Source organism: Ascaphus truei, chromosome 5 (genome assembly GCF_040206685.1).
Source record: "Ascaphus truei isolate aAscTru1 chromosome 5, aAscTru1.hap1, whole genome shotgun sequence".
NCBI classification, from domain to species: Eukaryota; Metazoa; Chordata; class Amphibia; order Anura; family Ascaphidae; genus Ascaphus; species Ascaphus truei.
Window position 1 is genome coordinate 240,396,011 of NC_134487.1, and position 19,184 is coordinate 240,415,194.

A 19,184-nucleotide genomic window follows, 5' to 3' on the forward strand; every position below is an offset into this window, starting at 1 on the left:
CCTCGGGCCGCTCCTCCCTCCCTCCCACCCCTTGCTCCGATTGGCCCCAGCCTCCCAGACACTTCTCCCCTATCAGGTCCTCCCTTGGGCCACTCCTCCGTTCCTCCCCTTCCTCTGATAGGTCTCAGCCCCCTATTTAGTCTCCCCTCACCATTTCCTCTTTGCTCTGCATAGCTTCTGTACCTTGGTGCTGTCTGCTGTTGCCTGGCCCCTTTTGTCTTTCAGTTCCTATTCCTGTCCCTGGATATACTGCTTACCTCCCTGGATATCGACCTTTGGCTTTGGACTTCTACTACGCTGCTCTCTGGAACCCTAGGATTTGGCTTTGGACATTACTACTCTGCAGACTTCTATATCCCTTGGACACGGCTTACGGACACTCTACTACGCTGCTCTCTCCATCCCACGACCATTGGCTTACGGACTTTACCTTTCTACGCTGGAGCTGGCAAGTACGGTACTCATTCTATTCTTGACCATCTACGCTACTTCCACACTCTGGCCGTGCCCCCGTTTACTGCTAGGTGTGTGGTATTACTCCTTTCCACCTCAGTCCCGGGGTCTCGTCAAGATCTCATGCTGTGGATAACAGCCTGATAGAAATAGGGGTTAATATCGTTCACTGCTGTAATAACTACCTTAATGACACTCCTCTCTTGTACAGGGATATTATCATATGCAAGACACCTTGGTTCATTATAGGTGTGTTTTGCGGATCCCTTTGTGATTATTACATGTATTAACTACCTCACTACACTTACCCTATGCAGTAGTGTATCCCTATTGATGAAATAGCAGCTATACTGTATGCCCCCATAAAGGGACATCTCTGCAGGTTCACTAGGTTATACAATTGCGGTTACTCACCATCATTTAGGGTATCTTTAGGCCACTTTGATATATTTTAGCCGTCAGCTAGTTGGGTCCTATTTACCCACATATATCACTGGCCATTAAGGTAGTTATTACAGCAGTGAACAATATTAACCCTTATTTCTATCAGGCTGTTATCCATAGCATGAGATTTTGACCTAATGTCATATCTCTCATATGTTAATCAACAGAGCTTTTACAACAATGTTATTCTGATTACAGTTACTGTTTATTTTATATCCCTTTATTTTATATTTGTTAGATGATAATAAATGATTTTTTAACATACAATCATATTACATATTCTGTGACTGAGTGCTCACTCACTAGGTTTCTTTTTCTTCTTAGTTTTTGCCATTGCACCCTACATAGAAAGCACCTCACTCCTATCGTTTAGCAGTGCGGGGGCTCCCCTCTGTGTGTGTAGCAAGTCATGGCAATAGCAGGCAGTGCTAACGTGAAACCCCTAGCACATGGCCCTGCATGTGAGTTAGGCCGAGCTCATGGTGCCTGCTTCAGCCACGCGCTTCCATGCGCACCTCCACCGCGCACTCCTGCAGCCCAGCGATCTGTACGCTAGCTGCAGGAGTTGGGTCGCGGCCGATTGTTTGAAAACTTGCATACAGTAACATGAAAGAGTGCCAAATGCGCGCACGTAAGCGCGCACGTTGCGTAGCAGGCACCGTGAGCTCATCTTAGTTGCTCTAGAGCAGCGTTTCCCAAATGGTGGGTCGTGACCCGGCACCGGGCCACGGCACCAAAATTGCCGGGTCGCAGCGAGGCTGGCCACGCGGTGTCTCCCGTCCCCCCCGCTCAAGTTTTAAAAAATGGCGGCGATTCCCCCCGCGGTCCCGCGCGCTTGCGCAGGGCAAGCAGGGCCCGCTCCCTTCCTCCCCCCGCTCCCAACGTGGGACAGAGGAGGAAGTACCAGCTCCTCTGCGGCCCGCACGTTACGTGGGACAGAGGGGGAACTACCAGCTCCTTCTGTGGCCCGCTTCTCCCCGTGCCAGCTTCCCGAGCTCACCTCCCATGGCACCCCCTCCCGAGCCCACCTCCCATGCCCCCAAGCCCACCTCCCGTCCCGGGCAGCAGGGGATATCGGGGGCAGCAGGGGAAAGCGTCTGGCGGCAAGGTGTCACTCCACCCAGTCACTGCCTCCCACCCAAGTGTCCCTGGCCCGCCCCCCCTCACACCCAAGTGTCCCTGCCCCCTCCCCCTCCCACCCAAGTGTCCCTGCCCCCTCCCACCCAAGTGTCCCTGCCCCCTCCCACCCAAAGTGTCCCTGCCCCTCAAGTGTCCCTGCCCCCTCCCGCTCCCACCCAAGTGTCCCTGCCCCCTCCCGCTCCCACCCAAGTGTCCCTGCCCCCTCCCCCTCCCACCCAAGTGTCCCTGCCCCCTCTCCTCCCACCCAAGTGTCCCTGCCCCCCCCATCCCACCCAAGTGTCCCTGGCCCGGCCCCCCCTCTCCCACCCAAGTGTCCCTGCCCCCCCCCCCCCTCCAGTCACTCACATCCGTCGCTGCCTGTAATTCACTGTTTGTGTCTGTGTGCGTATAGGGGAGAGCGAGTGTGTGTGTGTGTGTGTATCAGTGTCTGTGTGTGTGTGTATCTGTGTGTATCTGTATGAGTGTCTGTGTGTATCAGTGTGTGTGTGTATCAGTGTCTCTGTGTGTGTGTATCAGTGTGTGTGTGTGTGTGTGTGTCTGCGTGTGTGTCAGTGGCTGCATGTGTGTGTATCAGTGGCTGTGTGTATGTGTCAGTGGCTGCGTGGCTGTCAGTGGCTGCGTGTCTGTGTGTGTGTGTGTGTGTGTGTGTGTATCAGTGGCTGTGGGTGTCTGTGCAGGCCCTATAGGCCAGTATAGGCGATAAAATTTTTAGTGGGTCACGAAAAAGAAGTTAAAAAATAACCGGGTCACGGAAAAAAAAGTTTGGGAAACCTGCTCTAGAGGTATACTTTGTTTCAGCTTTCAGGTTCATAGTGTCACATGGCGCAGCAACAGTGCGAAAATACAATTTTCTTGTATTTTCTCTGGTCTACCACGCCACCGTTCACGGCCGTGTGCACGCACGTCCCAAGTATTCAAGCGTCTGCCTTACACAGCCAATTTTCATTGATGTACACGCGCACTGTATTACAAGCCTTAGTCCGACAAGTATCACAAAATATACAGTATACACAGAATTTGTTGCGACCTGTTGGAGAGATCAGAATTGAGTTTTTAGGAAGCGTGTATTTACCCCAAAAATTATAATTGTGGTTTATCCAAAACCTTATACCGTGCTTTCCATTCTTCACCCTGATCGAAAAGGAAGTTATAATATCAATTGAAAAGATCTGTCTCGACCTATCTTGTGTATACATGTAAAATATCTCATTTATACAGTACAATGTCTATTTTACCCATGTAACTGTCTTTACTATAAGTTGTGACAGTAAAGGGTTAACCAGACTCTCAATGAAGATCAAGCCCATGAATGGTTAACCCTGATCCGTATATATGGGTTCTAGAGGGTTAGCTCTTGAGCCCAGTAACAATGTATCTTTGCAATGCATTAAATGTAATTAAGGTTGGACATCTTTTTAGATAGGAAAGGTATACAGGGATATACCAAATAAGTATACATGGGAAGGATGTTGATCCAGGGATTAATCCAATTCTTGGAGTCAGGAAGGAATTTATTTTTCCCCTTATGAGATATCATTGGATAATATGACTCTGGGGTTTTTTGTTTGCCTTCCTCTGGATCAACAAGTAAGTATAGATATATGATAAAGTATCTGTTGTCTAAATTTAGCATAGGTTGAACTTGATGGACGTACGTTTTTTTTTCAACCTATGTAACTATGTAAGATATTTTTTGTGTTTTTATCTTTCCAAACATGTCAGAGAGCAGAGATTGCTAGGGCATGAGTTTCAAGGGGGATTTTGCGGAGGAATTGTTGTCATATAATCGGGGTCCAGAGTTGCTAGATACCCCAAAAATGTACCCAGGAATGATGCCTGATTCTTGGATACATGTAGGCACATTGTCCGGCAATATCTTCCCATGAAAACGCTTGCACGACTCAACACTAGGATTCCCTGCTTCAGCATAGCCAGAAAGGTAAAATGAGGAACAGGGATGAAAAGTGTTCCTGTAGCTGCGGGGATCCCTAGGTAACATAGGGCTACCCCTGTTAGTGCTAAAGGTGTCCCAGAACCTGTATTGGGTTTGTGGGCTAGGGCAGTCCCCTGTAAAGTATAGACAAACCTGGCCTGTTTAGGGTCTTTTGGGGTTCCCTGTGTCATAGAAACTCCAGATTTTGGGAGTGTAAATTTTAAGTGGGATATTTGGACGAAAATGTATTCCTTTTGTTTGCAAGAGTTCGGGGGGCACAGCTACTGGTGGTCCCCTGATTCTCCCCGGCGTGCAGGCACTATTTGTGGGTTAGCGGGGTAAATCACATTGGGGCTGCACTGTGTCACCCAGACTCCTGGTTTTCGAGCCCAGATATCCCCAACTAATTTCCCACACGTATATAAGGTTCCCCAAGGTTTATACTTTATTAAAGTATGGTTTATAGGGTGTTATACGGTATGTATAAAAATCCATGCAGTCAGCCTAAGCATTTGCATAGGATGTCTGCCTAGCCACCTGGGCTCAAAGGAGACCCAGGATGTCAGAGGTATCTGGCCATTTGGTAGAAAGGAGGGGCAGAGGAACAGGCCCCAAAAGCCCTTTTGGTTGACTCAAACCCTGGAGCCTCTCCCCGCAGATGGCCATGAGTAAGATACGGGTTGGCCCTCCCCTTTCCCTGACATCATCAGTCAGATGAGCCCTGCTCTGATTGGCTGGTGGGAAAGGTTCCCATGCTTGAGTCCATGTTAAAACATAGGACACGGTAATCTACAAAGGGGGCTACCGCACTCAGAGCTAAGTGTGTCTCAGTGTTTCTCAGTCTTTTCAGACTTATAGATAACCTTGGAACTAGTCCAGTGAAGCGCCGGTAAGGTTTCCCAGGGGCATTGAGGTGCTAGGGATTCCTAGCTAAAGCCGAGGATCTGAGGAGTAAAGTTACCTGTTCCAGGCTTATTCCTGTGACGTGGAGTGAACAGGCATTAGCCTTTTGCTGAAGCAGGCACCCTGCAACTAGAAAAGTCTAGTTTCTTACCGCAGTTCCCCAAGTAAGTGTGTCTTTTTGCCTGTATTTTGTGTTTCAATGTATGTATGCCTTTTCATGCGAATAAATTTACAATTTATTTCACTTACCTGTTTTGCTCAATGAATGATCCCGGTAAAAAGATGCACATCTGTTTCATAGAGTAAGTGGGCTATATGGTTCCCTGTACCCCTGTGAAGCAGTTTTCACTGTGCCTGTTCATCTGAATGGAGCAGATCTCTTCTCCAGCACTGGGAAGCCGTTTCGCAGCACATTGTACAGGGAACTTGGCTGCTAGGACCAGGAGTCTGGATGCAGGGTTGGTTAGGAAGGCTGGCTGCACTGTTAATTATTATATATCTCTATATAGCGCCCACAGCTGTACTTGGCGCTTTACAAGAGCAACAATACAGTACAGGGAATTATAGTGCAATTAATAGATCCGGGAAAGGAAATCCCTGCCCCGGAGAGTTTACAATCTAAGTGTCATATTGGGAGACTTACAGAGACAGTAGGTGAGGGAATAAATGCAGTAGATCAGTTCAGTTTCAGGTTACTCTCAGAACATAGGCCAGACAGAGCATAGAACTTGCACTGTCTGACCCTCCCTTCTCCTGCAGCAGGCTCCAGTGAGCAGTGGCTGAATGCAGGACACCGGGTGATGATGCAGTGGTTCTATGTTGTGGTACTGCTGCTGAGAGTCGGGGTTCCAGGATGGAGTTTGATGCCACGGAAAACAGTGCGGTACTTTGGTGAGTGTGGGTCCTGCTTGCTCCCTTGTTGATCTTGCTGCAGTGCGGCGTTGCAAGGCTGTGCAGAGATGCTGAGCATGGCACTGCTGTATCACCTTGCCACCTTGTCACTGTCCCTTGTCTGGTTGGGTGCCCATCTGGGTGACTGTGCTTGACAGTGCATTTCTGCTGAGGCTATGTTCATAATGGCTAATGTCACCTGTTTGTGTGTGCCTTGCTCTCCATGGAGGGATGATGTCACTATAATTATACCTAATGTCCTCCTGTGACACCGCAGCCAGCGACGCGTCACATGACCCCCAGGAGATGCGGCTGGGAGCAGCCTGCAGGGCTCATGCTGCTTATTCCTTAATCGTGTGTGATTTGTTGCACTGCATGCATGTCTATGTATCACTGTGCTATTCGATGTTTGTAGGATTTGAAGAGGTTACTGGAGTAATGTTCTGCAGATCTCAAGCATTGAAGAGTTTGATGTGTTTGATCTTGTGCAGGTGGCACCTAACATTTTCTCTCGCACGTGTTGTAGGTGCGACAGAAGTGCGTCGGTTCTGGCGTCCTGGCACGTCGCACTACATGACGTTGACACTGGATGACAACTGGGATGCTCTGTATGTGGGTGCACGGGAGGTTATACTGAGTCTGGACATGTCTAACATCGCCAAGGAACTGAGACCTGCGGTGAGGGTGCCAATATGAACATTTTGCTCTTCCATGCACATACATGTGAAAACTCCTAGGCATACCTATACATACACACCTGCGCACACTGCAGAGATATATATTATATATCTATCAAACCTATACACTCTCACTTGACCCATTATATGCACACACTGTGCTAAGCATGCCTATGTAATTACCTGCTTCCCCTCTGCACCTTGTTAGATTGTCTGGGAGACTCCGGGAGATAAGAAGGCAGAATGTGTCCAGAAGGGAAAGAACAATCAGGTATGTGGATGGAGAAGGTAGGAAGGGGCCTATTATTACCCCTCTGTGGTCAACACAAGTATTAATGGAGGCAGTGGGGATGTGCAGAAGTTTGCCCCAGAGATTGAGCTGTGTGACCACAGGATTATTTGTGTCTTCCCACATCACCTCGCTGCAAAAACCTGGAAAACAGGAAAGGTACTTAGCCACTGGGTTCCAGGAAAAGAATTAACATTTGGAATAGAGTGCAAGGTTTGGGATAAAGTATACACCCTTTTTGCCCTCCTTTTTGCCCACACCCCCTCCATGCACAGCAGTTATGTGCAATAAGTATAGTGGTTGCTTTTCCTGCTTTAGGCTGCTGTATCTAACCTCTCAATGCACTGATGGAACAAGCTGTATTTTGGGCGGGCTGTTTCTAACAGCTCCATCCTGTGTCTCTCTCTGTTGCAGACCGAATGTTTTAACTACATCCTATTCCTTCAAGAGTATAACGAGACTCACCTAATCACCTGTGGAACCTATGCTTTCCAGCCCAAGTGCGCTTATATTGTGAGTATATACTGATATCGAGGGGGGGAGTGGTGAGTTTCTGAAGCCCTCTCCTCCATTCAGGAAGACGTTGTAGATCACAATCTACAATCGGTCTTTGAGAGACCCTTGTTAAATCCCTTTTTTTCTTTCTGAAGGAGCAGGTAGTGTAGGTTTTATAAATAAAATAACAGTACTCTTGGTTAGTAAAAAAGTAGTAATACTCGTCTTTGTCCCCCCTAGTACCATTGCACTTTGTCTGCTGGTGACCCATCCCGTCTCACCCTCTTTCTACAGGAGGTGCCGGTATTCAACCTGGACAGGGAAAACGTGGAAGACGGAAGGGGGAAGTGTCCTTATGACCCCTTTAAGGGACACACTGGGCTTATTGTAGGTGGGTACCTGTCCTTTGTCTCGCTGGGATCAGGGCAGATGTCTGGCAAGTTGTGCTGCTTAACTCCTTCATAGCTGGAGGGGCCTGCAGTGCATTGCAAAGAAATGAAGTTTGTGAGGAAATCTTCAAGCTCTCATAAAAATATCCTGCGTTGACAAATCTGACTTATGTTACTTCTGTGGGAAAAGCAGCCATTTTGAAAGTGGTCAAACTTACACCGCATATATCGCCTTAGTGCTATAGTAGTATTGTGAAAAGAAAAAATCCCTGCAGCTATTGTGAGGGAGCTGCTTAAAAAGAAAAGTGCATTTGAAAGTCAAGTGGGTTGTGTGTGTGTGTGTGTGTGTGTGTGTGTGTGTGTGTGTTAGCATCTCAGCCTGGCTCAGGACCTGTGTTGGGTTGTGTGGTAGCATCTCAGCTTGGCCCAGGACCTGTGTTGGGCTGTGTGGTAGCATCTCAGCCTGGCCCAGTACCTGTGTTATCACCACGATGGTGACATGCAATTTTCTGACTCCTTGCATTCTTCGTGTTGCAGACGGGGCTCTGTACACTGCTACGCTGAATAACTTCCTGGGGACGGAGCCAGTGATACAGCGCCATTTGGAGCAGCACCACAACATTAGGACGGAGTATCAGGCGTCGTGGCTGAATGGTGAGCTATACTGTCGTTTCTGACTACTCCAGATCATTTTCCACGCTCTTTCCCATTGCCCCCTCTCTCAACTTTTCCCATGCTGGCTCTTTACCTAATCCCACACTTTCATCCTTCTTCCTCTCTTTCCACATCCCCCGCAATCGGCTGCCCTACCCCCCTGGGTTCACTTCACATCTCCCCACCCAACGCTCGGTCTCTGCTGTCCCTCCTCTCTTGCACCCTCTTTCTGCTTCTTCTCTCCCTTTTTCGGCAATCTTGCTGGCCCTTACCCTGTTCCCAAGCTGGCACTCTTTCACCAGTCTCTCTGTCCTCCCCTCCCCCTCAGAGCCAAACTTTGTGGGTTCCTCTCACATCCCGGAGAGTGACAACAGTGACTTTGGCGATGATGACAAGATCTATTTCTTCTTCACCGAGCGCGCGCTTGAATATGACAGCTACAGTGAGCAGGTGGTGTCCCGCGTGGCACGAGTCTGCAAGGTGAGGGAACTTCTACCTCGGCTGTGTGCAGACAGGGCTGCAATCTGCGGGCTGAGGCTACTTACAGTCTAAAGACTTCTTCATGGTGCTGGATGTTGGGTGTGTGTGCGCCCACAACCTCGTCTTTGTATCCATATCCCATTATGTTGGCATGTGTTACATACAGTAATGTATTCTAGTAGGCTTAGGGGGACGGAATGGGGACCTTGTTTTGGGGGTGCGGAAGTGACACAGAAATGGCAGTTTTGGTGCGGGAAGGGATGGTGGTAGCAGGAGGTTGCCCTCTGTCCTTCTGACCCCCCCCCCCTCTGTCGTTCTGACCCCCCCCCTCCCTCCCGTAGGGTGACTTGGGGGGAGTAAGAATCCTGCAGAGGAAGTGGACCAGTTTCCTGAAGGCTCGTCTGGTCTGCTCCATCCCTAAGCTGCACCTGCACTTCAACCTCATCCAGTCCGTGTTCACGCTGCGTGGTGACACCTGGCGCTCCACGCAGTTCTTTGCCATATTCCAGGCCCGCTTGTGAGTGTTCGGGATGTACTGGGGCTATGCTCTGCTGTCCTCATGGCAGGGAAGGGGTTAGTGAAGACAGATCCACCTAGCTGCCTATACAGCTGTGGCATTAACCCTTTCACAGCACCTTAGCCCCCCTTGCAGCAAAGCGTTTACATAGCATAAAACTCATTGTAAACTCAGACTTGTAATAGGGGCCGTCTCTCTGAACCCTTAAACAATGTCGACCATTTTTATGGGATTCTAGAAATGTCGAATCGATACTCCTCTGAAATGGCAAACTAGTGGGAGAGCGTCACATTTTCGTGACACGATGGGTGTGTTTAAATGGGAATGTACGAGAAGGTTCTGTAACAGTAATGTTGGTTTCCTCTGCTAACACACTCTCCCTCTCTCAGGGGAGATTTCGCCGTATCTGCTGTGTGTCAATACTCCATACGGGACATTCAGAGAGTTTTTGATGGACCCTACAAAGAATACCATGAGCACACCAAGAAGTGGGGCCAGTTCTCTGACCCGGTGCCCAGGCCCAGACCTGGCTCTGTGAGTGATCACTGATTCCTTGGGAGCCAGAGAGCACAGCGGGTGGGGGTTTACACATGGTTAATGGGGACACAAGCCTTTCCTTGTATTGCAGGTTCTTCTCAAACTGAAAACTCTAAATTAACAGAACAGCTCTCAGGCAGCAATGTTTTTAGACCTGTACAGCAAATAAAAATACCACTTGTGAGCACACTTGCATGTCAGTAACCATGTCTTTCCCCATTAGCTCTTAACCTACAATGCTTTCACTGCAGCCAGGGATTCTGGGTAATGACCAGCACATGAGCACTTGGTGTGTCACCTTTTAGTGCTTCTTGTCCATTTTAACATGAATCCCTATAACCAACAGGTCATATACTGTAGATGTATAGAGAGTGCTTAGTAACGTGTTCTAATTACCTTGTTCTATAAAACAGTCAAGTGTCAGTAATGTTGGGTAGTGGCAGTAGTTCGATCTGGTTCATCTTACATACATACAGTTATAAATAAAACTATTTTATTTTTAGAGAGCTAACTTTTCACCATGCCTTACTGAGCTATTATTCAAGCCATGATACAGAGAAGATTTCTGTAAGTGCATAATAAAGTAAATATTGGGGAATAGGAGTCCCTAACCAGAACAGCTTGGGATCTAACACGTTTGTTTAGAGACCCACAGAGACAGGAGTACATGGGAATGCAGGTTTTTATTGGGCAAGGTTAAGTAAGTGTGTGTGTGTGTGCAGCAGATTATGAGGTTGCGTTTAAGTGCTATGGGACTGATAACCATATAACTGATATTACCATTATTGCTCTTTGGATCCCTGGTAGATCCACTTGGTTGTAATCCTGAATACTGCAGTGACATTGAAGTAAATCCTCCTCTCTGCAGTGTATCACCGATTGGCACAGACGCCACAGGGTCTTCAGCTCCTTGGAGCTCCCGGACAACACCCTGAACTTTGCCAAGAGGCACCTGCTGATGCATGAGTCTGTGCTCCCCGTCCACGAACGACCGCTGCTCGTCAGGAAGCAAGCACACTTCACAAAGCTGGCAGTGCACAGGGTTACTGGGCTGGACAGGAAGCCATATGACGTCATGTTCATTGGAACAGGTCAGTGGGCGCTGGGAAGGAGCGGGTTATCTTTTGGAGCAATCGCTCAATTTCCTTGTTTCTGGTTAGGTCTTCAGTGTTCGTACAGGTACAGTATCTGACTGATGGTCTGTTTTGATCCTTTCGTGTGTGTATTTTTTATTTTATCCTGACTCCCACTGTGTTAGTAGGGTGTCTCACACCTGTCTGTCTTGCAGGGGACGGCTGCCTGATTAAAGCTGTCAGTTTGGGTGCCAATGTGCATGTAATTGAGGAGCTTCAGGTGTTCGACAAATCGCGTCCCGTGCAGAGCCTGGTCCTCTCGTCTCGCAAGGTCAGACCTTATCACACCCCTACCTCCTTTTCGGTCTATATCCCCGCAGTGTGTCCTCTTTCTGATTTTTTCTCTCTCTCTCACTCTCTCTCTTTCTCACTCTCTCTCTCTCTTTCTCACTCTCTCTCTCTTTCTCACTCTCTCTCTCACTCTCTCTCTCAGGGTCTCGTTTTCGCTGGTTCCATTTCTGAGCTAGTTCAGCTTCCCTTCGCAGACTGCAGTAAGTATCATTCCTGTGATGACTGCCTACTTGCTCGGGACCCCTACTGTGCCTGGAACATTAACAGCAGCCGCTGTGTGCATGCTGATGAGCTCTCCACGTAAGCATGGGTTAACAGTGGTGAATTTGTATGTGTGAATGTTCAAAGTATTTTATGAAATACTGAATACATGCGGTGTGTTCTCTGCAGGTATGTGCTTCTCCAGGATGTCCAAGGCTCAGACACTTCCCTGTGTGAGGTGCACCACGTAAAATCTGGTAAGACAATCACCACACACCGTGAAACGCTAAAATTAACAATGTGCGTTACATGACCGCCAGGAGATGCATCAGGGAGCAGCCTGCAGAGACAATTCTGCTGATTCCTTAACCGTGTGTGATTTGTCGCGCTGCCTACTTGTCTATGTATCACTGTGCTATTCGATGTTTGTAGGATTTGAAGTGGTTACTGGAGTAATGTTCTGCAGATCTCAAGCATTGAAGAGTTTGATGTGTTTGACCTTGTGCGGGTGGCACCTAACATTTTCTCTCGCACGTGTTGTAGGTGTGACAGACGTGCGTCGGTTCTGGCGTCCTGGCACGTCACACTACATGACGCTGACACTGGATGACAACCGGGGTGCTCTGTATGTGGGTGCACGGGAGGTTATCCTCAGTCTGGACATTTCTAACATCACCAAGGAAATGAGACCTGCGGTGAGGGAGCCAATATGCACATTCTGCTCTTATATACACACACGTGTGCAAACTCCTAGACACATTGCAGAGATATATATCTATATCTCAAACCTATACACTTTCACTTGTCCGTTATTATATACACACACTGTGCTAAGCATGTCTGGCCTATGTAATTACCTGCTACTCCTCTGCGCCTTGTTAGATTGTCTGGGAGACTCCGGGAGATAAGAAGGCAGAATGTGTCCAGAAGGGAAAGAACAATCAGGTATGTGGACGGAGAAGGCTGGGAGGGGCCTATTATTACCCCTCTGTGGTCAACACAAGTATTAATGGAGGCAGTGGGGATGTGCAGCAGTTTGCCCCAGAGATTGAGCTGTGTGACCACAGGATTATTTGTGTCTTCCCACATCACCTCTCTGCAAAAACCTGGAAAACAGAAAAGGTACTGGGTTCCAGGAAAGGAATTAACATATGGAATAGAGTGGAAGGTGTGGGATAAAGTACTGTATACACCCTTTTTGCCCCCACCCCCTCCATGCACAGTAGTAATGTGCAATAAGTATAGTGGTTGCTTATACTGCTTTATGCTGCTGTATCTAACCTCTCAATGCACTGATGGAATGGCTGAAAGACTGTATTTTGGGCGGTCGGTTTCTAACACCCGCATCCTGTCTCTCTGTTGTAGACCGAATGTTTCAACTACATCCTGTTCCTTCAAGAGTATAACGAGACTCACCTAATCACCTGTGGAACCTATGCTTTCCAGCCCAAGTGCACTTACATTGTGAGTATATACTGATATTGAGGGGGGGAGTGATGAGTTTCTGAAGCCTTCTCCTCCTTTCAGGAACATGTTGTAAATCACGATCTGCAATCGGTCTTTGAGAGACCCTTGTTAAATCCCTTTTTTTCTTTCTGAAGGAGCAGGTAGTGTAGGTTTTGTAAATAAAATAACTACTCTTGGTTAGTAAGAAAGTAGTAATACTCATCGTTGTCCCCCCTAGTACCATTGCACTTTGTCTGCTGGTGACCCATCCCGTCTCACCCTCTTTCTACAGGAGGTGCCGGCATTCACCCTGGACAGGGAAAACATGGAAGACGGAAGGGGGAAGTGTCCTTATGACCCCTTTAAGGGACACACTGGGCTTATTGTAGGTGGGTACCTGCCCTTTGTCTCGCTGGGGTCAGGGCAGATGTCTGTCAAGCTGTGCTGCTTAACTCCTTCATAGCTGGAGGGGCCTGCAGTGCATTGCAAAGAAATGAGGTTTGTGAGGAAATCTCCAAGCTCTCATAAAAATATCCTGCGTTGACAAATTTGACTAATGTTACTTCTGTGGGAAAAGCTGCCATTTTGAAAGTGGTCAAACTTACACCCTATATATCCCCTTAGTGCTCTAGTAGTACTGTGAAAGGAAAGAATCCCTGTAGCTATTGTGAAGGAGCTGCTTAAAAAGAAAGGTGCATTTGAAAGTCAAGTGGGTTGTGTGTGTGTGGTAGCATCTAAGCCTGGTCCAGGCCCTGTGTTGGGTTGTGTGGTAGCATCTCCGCCTGGCTCAGGACCTGCGTTGGGTTGTGTGGTAGCATCTCAGCCAGGCCCAGGACTTGTGTTGGGCTTTGTGGTAGCCTCTCAGCCTGGCCCAGTACCTGTGTTATGCGGTTTTCTGACTCCTTGCATTCTTTGTGTTGCAGACGGGGCTCTGTACTCTGCTACACTGAATAACTTCCTGGGGACGGAGGCAGTGATACAGCGCCATTTGGGGCAGCACCACAACATTAGGACGGAGTATCAAGCGTCGTGGCTGAATGGTGAGCTATAATGTCGCTTCTGACTACTCCAGATCATTTTCCATGCTCTGTCCCATTGCCCCCTCTCTCCTCTTAGGCTCTCCCCTTTTTCCATGCTGGCTCTTTATCCAATCCCACACTTTCATCCTTCTTCCTCCCTTTCCACATCCCATGCACTCGGTTGTCCCATCCCCCTGGGTTCACTTCACCTCTCCCGACGCTGTGCCTTTGCTCTCTCTCCTCTCTTGCACCCTCTTTCTGTTTCTTCTCTCCCTTTCTCGGCAAACTTGCTTGCCCTTACCCCCTCCACTCCTCATCTCAAACTGGAGCTCTTACACCAGTCTCTCGATCTTCCCCCTAAGAGCCAAACTTTGTGGGTTCCTCTCACATCCTGGAGATCGAAAGCAGTGACTTTGGTGATGATGACAAGATCTATTTCTTCTTCACCGAGCGCGCTATTGAATATGACAGCTACAATGAGCAGGTGGTGTCCCGTGTGGCACGAGTCTGCAAGGTGAGGGTCCTTCTACCTCGGCTGTGTGCAGACAGGACTGCAATCTGTGGACTGAGGCTACTTACATTCTAAAGACTTCTTCATAGTAATGGATATTGGGTGTGTGTGTGTGTGTGTGTGTGTGCACCCACAATCTGTTTTTTTTATCCATATCCCATTATTTTGGCTTGTGTTTTAACCATACAGTAAGTAGGGTTAGGGGGGCGGAATGGGGACATGGTTTTGGGGGTGCTGAACTGATGCAGAGATGGCAGTTTTGGTGCGGGAAGGGATGGTGGTAGCAGGAGGTTGCTTTCCGTCCTTCTGACTCCCCCCCCCCCCTCTCCCGTAGGGTGACTTGGGGGGTTCACGAACCCTGCAAAGGAAGTGGACTAGTTTCCTGAAGGCTCGTCTGGTCTGCTCCATCCCTGAGCTGCACTTCAACCTTATCCAGTCCGTGTTCACGCTGCGTGGTGACAACTTGCGCTCCACTCAGTTCTTTGCCATATTCCAGGCCCGCTTGTGAGTGACCGGCATGCACTGGGGCTATGCTCTGTTGTCCCAGTCATGGCAGTGAAGGGGTTAGTGAATACAGGCCCACCTAGCGGCCTATCCAGCTGCGGTATTAACCCTTTTGCAGCACACTGTATCCCCCCCCTTGCAGCAAAGCGGTTACATAGCATAAAACTCATTGTAAACTCAGACTTGTAACGGGGTGCGTCTTTCTGAACCCTTAAACAATGTCGGCCATTTTTATGGGAATCTACAAATATCATGTTACATCGATACTCCTCTGAAATGACAAACTAGTGGGAGAGCGTCACATTATTGTGACACGATGGGTGTATTTAAATGGGGGTGCATGAGAAGGTTCTGTAACAGTGATGTTGGTTAACTCTGCTAACACATTCTGCTTCTCTCAGGGGAGATTTCGCCATCTCTGCTGTGTGTCAATACTCCATCCAGGACATTCAGAGAGTTTTTGATGGACCCTTCAAAGAATACCATGAGCACACCAAGAAGTGGGGCCAGTTCTCCGACCCGGTGCCCAGCCCCAGACCTGGCTCTGTGAGTGTGATCACTGATTCCTGGGGAGCGAGGGGGCACAGCGGGTGGGTATTTACACATGGTTAATGTGGACACAAGCCTTTCCTTGTATTGCAGGTTCTTCTCAGACTGAAGACTCTAAATTAACAGAATAGCTCTCGGGCAGCAATGTTTTTAGACCTGTACAGCAAATAATAATACCACTTGTGAGAAAATTTGCATGTCAGCAACCCTGTCTTTCCCCATTAGCTCTTAACCTACAATGCTTTCACTGCAGCCAGGGATTCTGGGTAATGACCTGCACATGAGCACTCGTTGTGTCACCTTTTTGCTTCTTGTCCAATTTAACATGAATCCCTATAACCAACAAGTCATATAGATTATAGGGAGGGCTTAGTAACGTGTGTTCTAATTACCTTGTTCTTTAAAACATCCAAGTGTCGGTAATGTTGGGTAGAGGCGTTTATAATCCTGCATGCAGAACTCCAATAGATCTATAGTGAATGGATAATGATATTCTGATCTGCTACTGAGGGCTGGTTGAAGCCTGGAAATTCCAGTCTCTGAGAAGCTATAAAAGGTGGAGGTTCGAGAGCACGCTCGTTAAAAATGGTAATCTGCTTCTACAAAATCAAATGTACACTTGTAGTGGGTATAGGTCAAGAATGGAAACACTAATTGCTCTTTTTTGAGTAGTTCGATCTGTGTTCTTTTTACTTATGTACAGTTGGTCAAGCCATGATACAGAGAAGATTTCTATAGGTACAGAATAAAGTAAATATTGGGGAATAGGAGTCCCTAACCAGAACAGCTTGTGATCTAACACGTTTGTTTAGAGACCCAAAGAGACAGGAGTACATGGAAATGCAGGTGTGTGTGTGTGTGTGTGTGTGTGTGCAGCAGATCATGAGGTTGCGTTAAAATGCTATGGGACTGATAACCATATAACTGTGATTACCATTATTGGTCTTTGGATCCCTGGTAGAAACGTGACCCTTGGTAGTAATCCTTTAATGCTGCGATGACATTGAAGTAAATCCTTCCTCCTCTCTGCAGTGTATCACCGATTGGCACAGACGTCGCAACGTCTTCAGCTCCTTAGAGCTCCCCGACAACACCCTAAACTTTGCCAGGATGAACCCGCTGATGCACGAGTATGTGCTCCCCATCCACGGACGCCCGCTGCTCGTCAGGAAGGGAGCAAAATTCACACAGCTGGCAGTGCACAGGGTTACTGGGCTGGACGGGAAGACATATGATGTCATGTTCATTGGAACTGGTCAGTGGGCGCTGGGAAGGAGTGGGTGATCTTTTGGAGCAATCTCTCAATTTCCTTGTTTCTGGTTAGGTCTTCTGTGTTCGTACAGGTGTCTGACTGTCGGTCTGTATTGATCCTTTCATGTGTGTATTTTGTATCTTATCTTGACTCCCAGTGTGTTAGTAGGGTGTTTCTGCTGGGTGTCTCACAACTGTCTGTCTTGCAGGGGACGGCTGCCTGATTAAAGCTGTCAGATTGGGTGCCGATGTACATGTAATTGAGGAGCTTCAGGTGTTCGACAAATCGCATCCCGTGCAGAGCCTGGTCCTCTCGCCTCGCAAGGTCAGACCTTGTCACACCAGACCCCTACCTCCTTTTCCTCCATATACCCGCAGTGTGTCCTCTTTCTGACTTTCTTTCTCTCTCTCTCTCGCAGGGTCTCCTCTTCACTGGCTCCATTTCTGAGCTAGTTCAGCTTCCCCTCGCAGACTGCAACAAGCATCGCTCCTGTGATGACTGCCTGCTTGCCCAAGACCCCTACTGTGTCTGGAACATTAAAAACATCCGCTGTGTGCATGTTCATGAGTTCTCCAGGTAAGTGTGGGTTAACAGTGATAGATTTGTATGTGTGAGTGATCAGAGTATTTTATGAAATTCTGAATACATGCAGTGTGTACTCTGCAGGTATGTGACTCTCCAGGATGTTCAAGGCTCAGACCCTTCCCTGTGTGAGGTGCACCACGTAAAATCCGGTAAGACAATCACCACACACTGTGCAACGCTAAAATTAACACTGTGCCACGCAGACTGCCAACTCCCTGCATGCACTCTAATACTTGTATGTAGTGCCTCTGTCTGCAGGAACACAATACTAATTATGTGTATTTCCACTGCACCGCACTAACTGTATAGATGAGCTTACCATGACAGTAGCTAATACATTTTATCACACAAGAACACTGCCAGTGGATTATATGTAACTGTGCATATAGTGCTCTGCCCAGGTGTATTTACATAAAGCAGTTCGATGGCTCTGACTCTCCTCTCCACTCCTGTAGTAAAACCCCTTCTGAAGAACCTCACTGTGGTCATTGGCACCAACGTGGTTCTCCCGTGCCAGCTGACCACCAACCTGGCGCAGCCCAGCTGGACCTTCAACGGGCGCGATCTGAGGCAGGAGGGTGACTCTGTGCTCTTTGGCGTTATCCAGCAGGCGCTGGTCATCATGGGAGTTGGTCCCCATCACTCCGGCTCTTATTACTGCTTCTCAGTGGAGCATGGCACTCGCATAGCTATGGAGGGATACAAGCTCAATGTGATCAGTGCCTCTTCCCACAGCGTGGAGTCTCAAGCACCCATGGACGGATTTGGCCTGGTGTGAATGATGGTGATAGATCTAGGAGTGGAAGACCCCAAAGTGCCAGCCAAGCGCGGACTCCGAAGAGAAGCTGTGGGACCCCTCCTCCTACTACTCTGATTGCTCCCTGAAGATCATACCGGGTCACGCCTTGTGCCAGAACAGCACAGCTCTATCTCCCCTTCTGGCAATGCTATCCCGGGCAAACAACTGCCCTCCCCTCCACTCTCCAGCCTGCTTGCACCTGGCAGGTGTGCGAGGCTCTAATACAAACTACGACTAATTAAAACATACAAAAATTGCTCCACCTAATAATAAACAGTGGGGTGACGGTGCCTAACGTATTGTAATATCAATGGATAAATTAAACTACAATATAAATACCTAAGCTTTATACTACAACGAAGTCCCTGTGCAATTTAAATATTAAACACTGAGTGGCACTACATCAGCAAAAGTGTAAGACTAAATCCTGATGCGTGGATTATAAATCCAATCCTCCAACAGAAATGGTAGCCTAAGGGACACAAAGATAAGTATTTACAAAATCTGCTATATACAATATGAAAACAAACAGAACCAAGTCCCTGGTGCAAAAATAACACCCTGACGAAGCTGACTGGGATCAGCGAAACGCGTAGAGCCAAGCCTGTTAGAGAGAGCTGTTGTTTCCTGAGCCGTGAGGACCCGTCGCTGCATACCCGCCCCTCCGAGTATCCGGAAGTATCTGGGACACCGGCGGATGTGACGTAGAACGCCATTCGAAGCGAGATACCAACGGGGAAAGCACGGAACAGATGTGATACCACTTACCCTCTACGGCGTCACCCTACAGATCACCGTACTATTTATGTGCCTTTATTAAATGTACACCATGTAAGTACCTTTGCTGCTGCTGTTTTATTAGTTTTTTATAAATTGTTTACTGGTCTGCACTAGGAGTCCTCTCTGTTTTTTCTCCCTGAGACATACTACGATCCACTCACCTGTTGGAGTACGCTGTCAGACGGTCTTCTGTCACTGCTGGTTTATATCCTACCTCTTGTAAGTAGGTTCTCCATAAGAGCCAAAATCTATCCTTTAATTCAACACTGATATGGCTGTATTGCACTAGAATTTTCTCTTTTATATTTTGGG

General features: G+C 48.0%; 1 protein-coding gene across 3 annotated transcripts; it reads left to right on the top strand.

Moving 5' to 3' along the window:
• The first annotated feature begins 252 nt into the window (after positions 1-252).
• LOC142495832 (semaphorin-4C-like) lies at positions 253-18,982 on the top strand. Of its 3 annotated transcripts, none has more exons than XR_012801827.1 (27): positions 253-457; positions 5,633-5,764; positions 6,291-6,442; positions 6,650-6,712; positions 7,145-7,243; positions 7,520-7,616; positions 8,152-8,268; positions 8,597-8,748; positions 9,090-9,265; positions 9,655-9,799; positions 10,671-10,893; positions 11,091-11,206; positions 11,369-11,526; positions 11,617-11,684; positions 11,971-12,122; positions 12,310-12,372; positions 12,793-12,891; positions 13,166-13,262; positions 13,797-13,913; positions 14,255-14,406; positions 14,738-14,907; positions 15,309-15,453; positions 16,489-16,711; positions 16,917-17,032; positions 17,127-17,284; positions 17,361-17,442; positions 17,749-17,829. XR_012801827.1 is itself a non-coding variant. In XM_075601858.1 (27 exons), the coding sequence occupies exons 2-27, from the start codon at positions 5,674-5,676 to the stop codon at positions 18,069-18,071; spliced, it is 3,540 nt and encodes a 1,179-aa protein (XP_075457973.1). In that variant the 5' UTR covers positions 253-457; positions 5,633-5,673; the 3' UTR covers positions 18,072-18,982. The 3 variants fall into 3 exon arrangements, 1 of the variants encoding a protein (XP_075457973.1); XM_075601858.1 differs by having other exon boundaries at positions 17,375-17,442; positions 17,749-18,982; XR_012801828.1 differs by lacking the exons at positions 16,917-17,032; positions 17,127-17,284; positions 17,361-17,442; positions 17,749-17,829 and adding an exon at positions 15,550-15,638 and having other exon boundaries at positions 16,489-16,623.
• Positions 18,983-19,184: the final 202 nt, after the last annotated feature.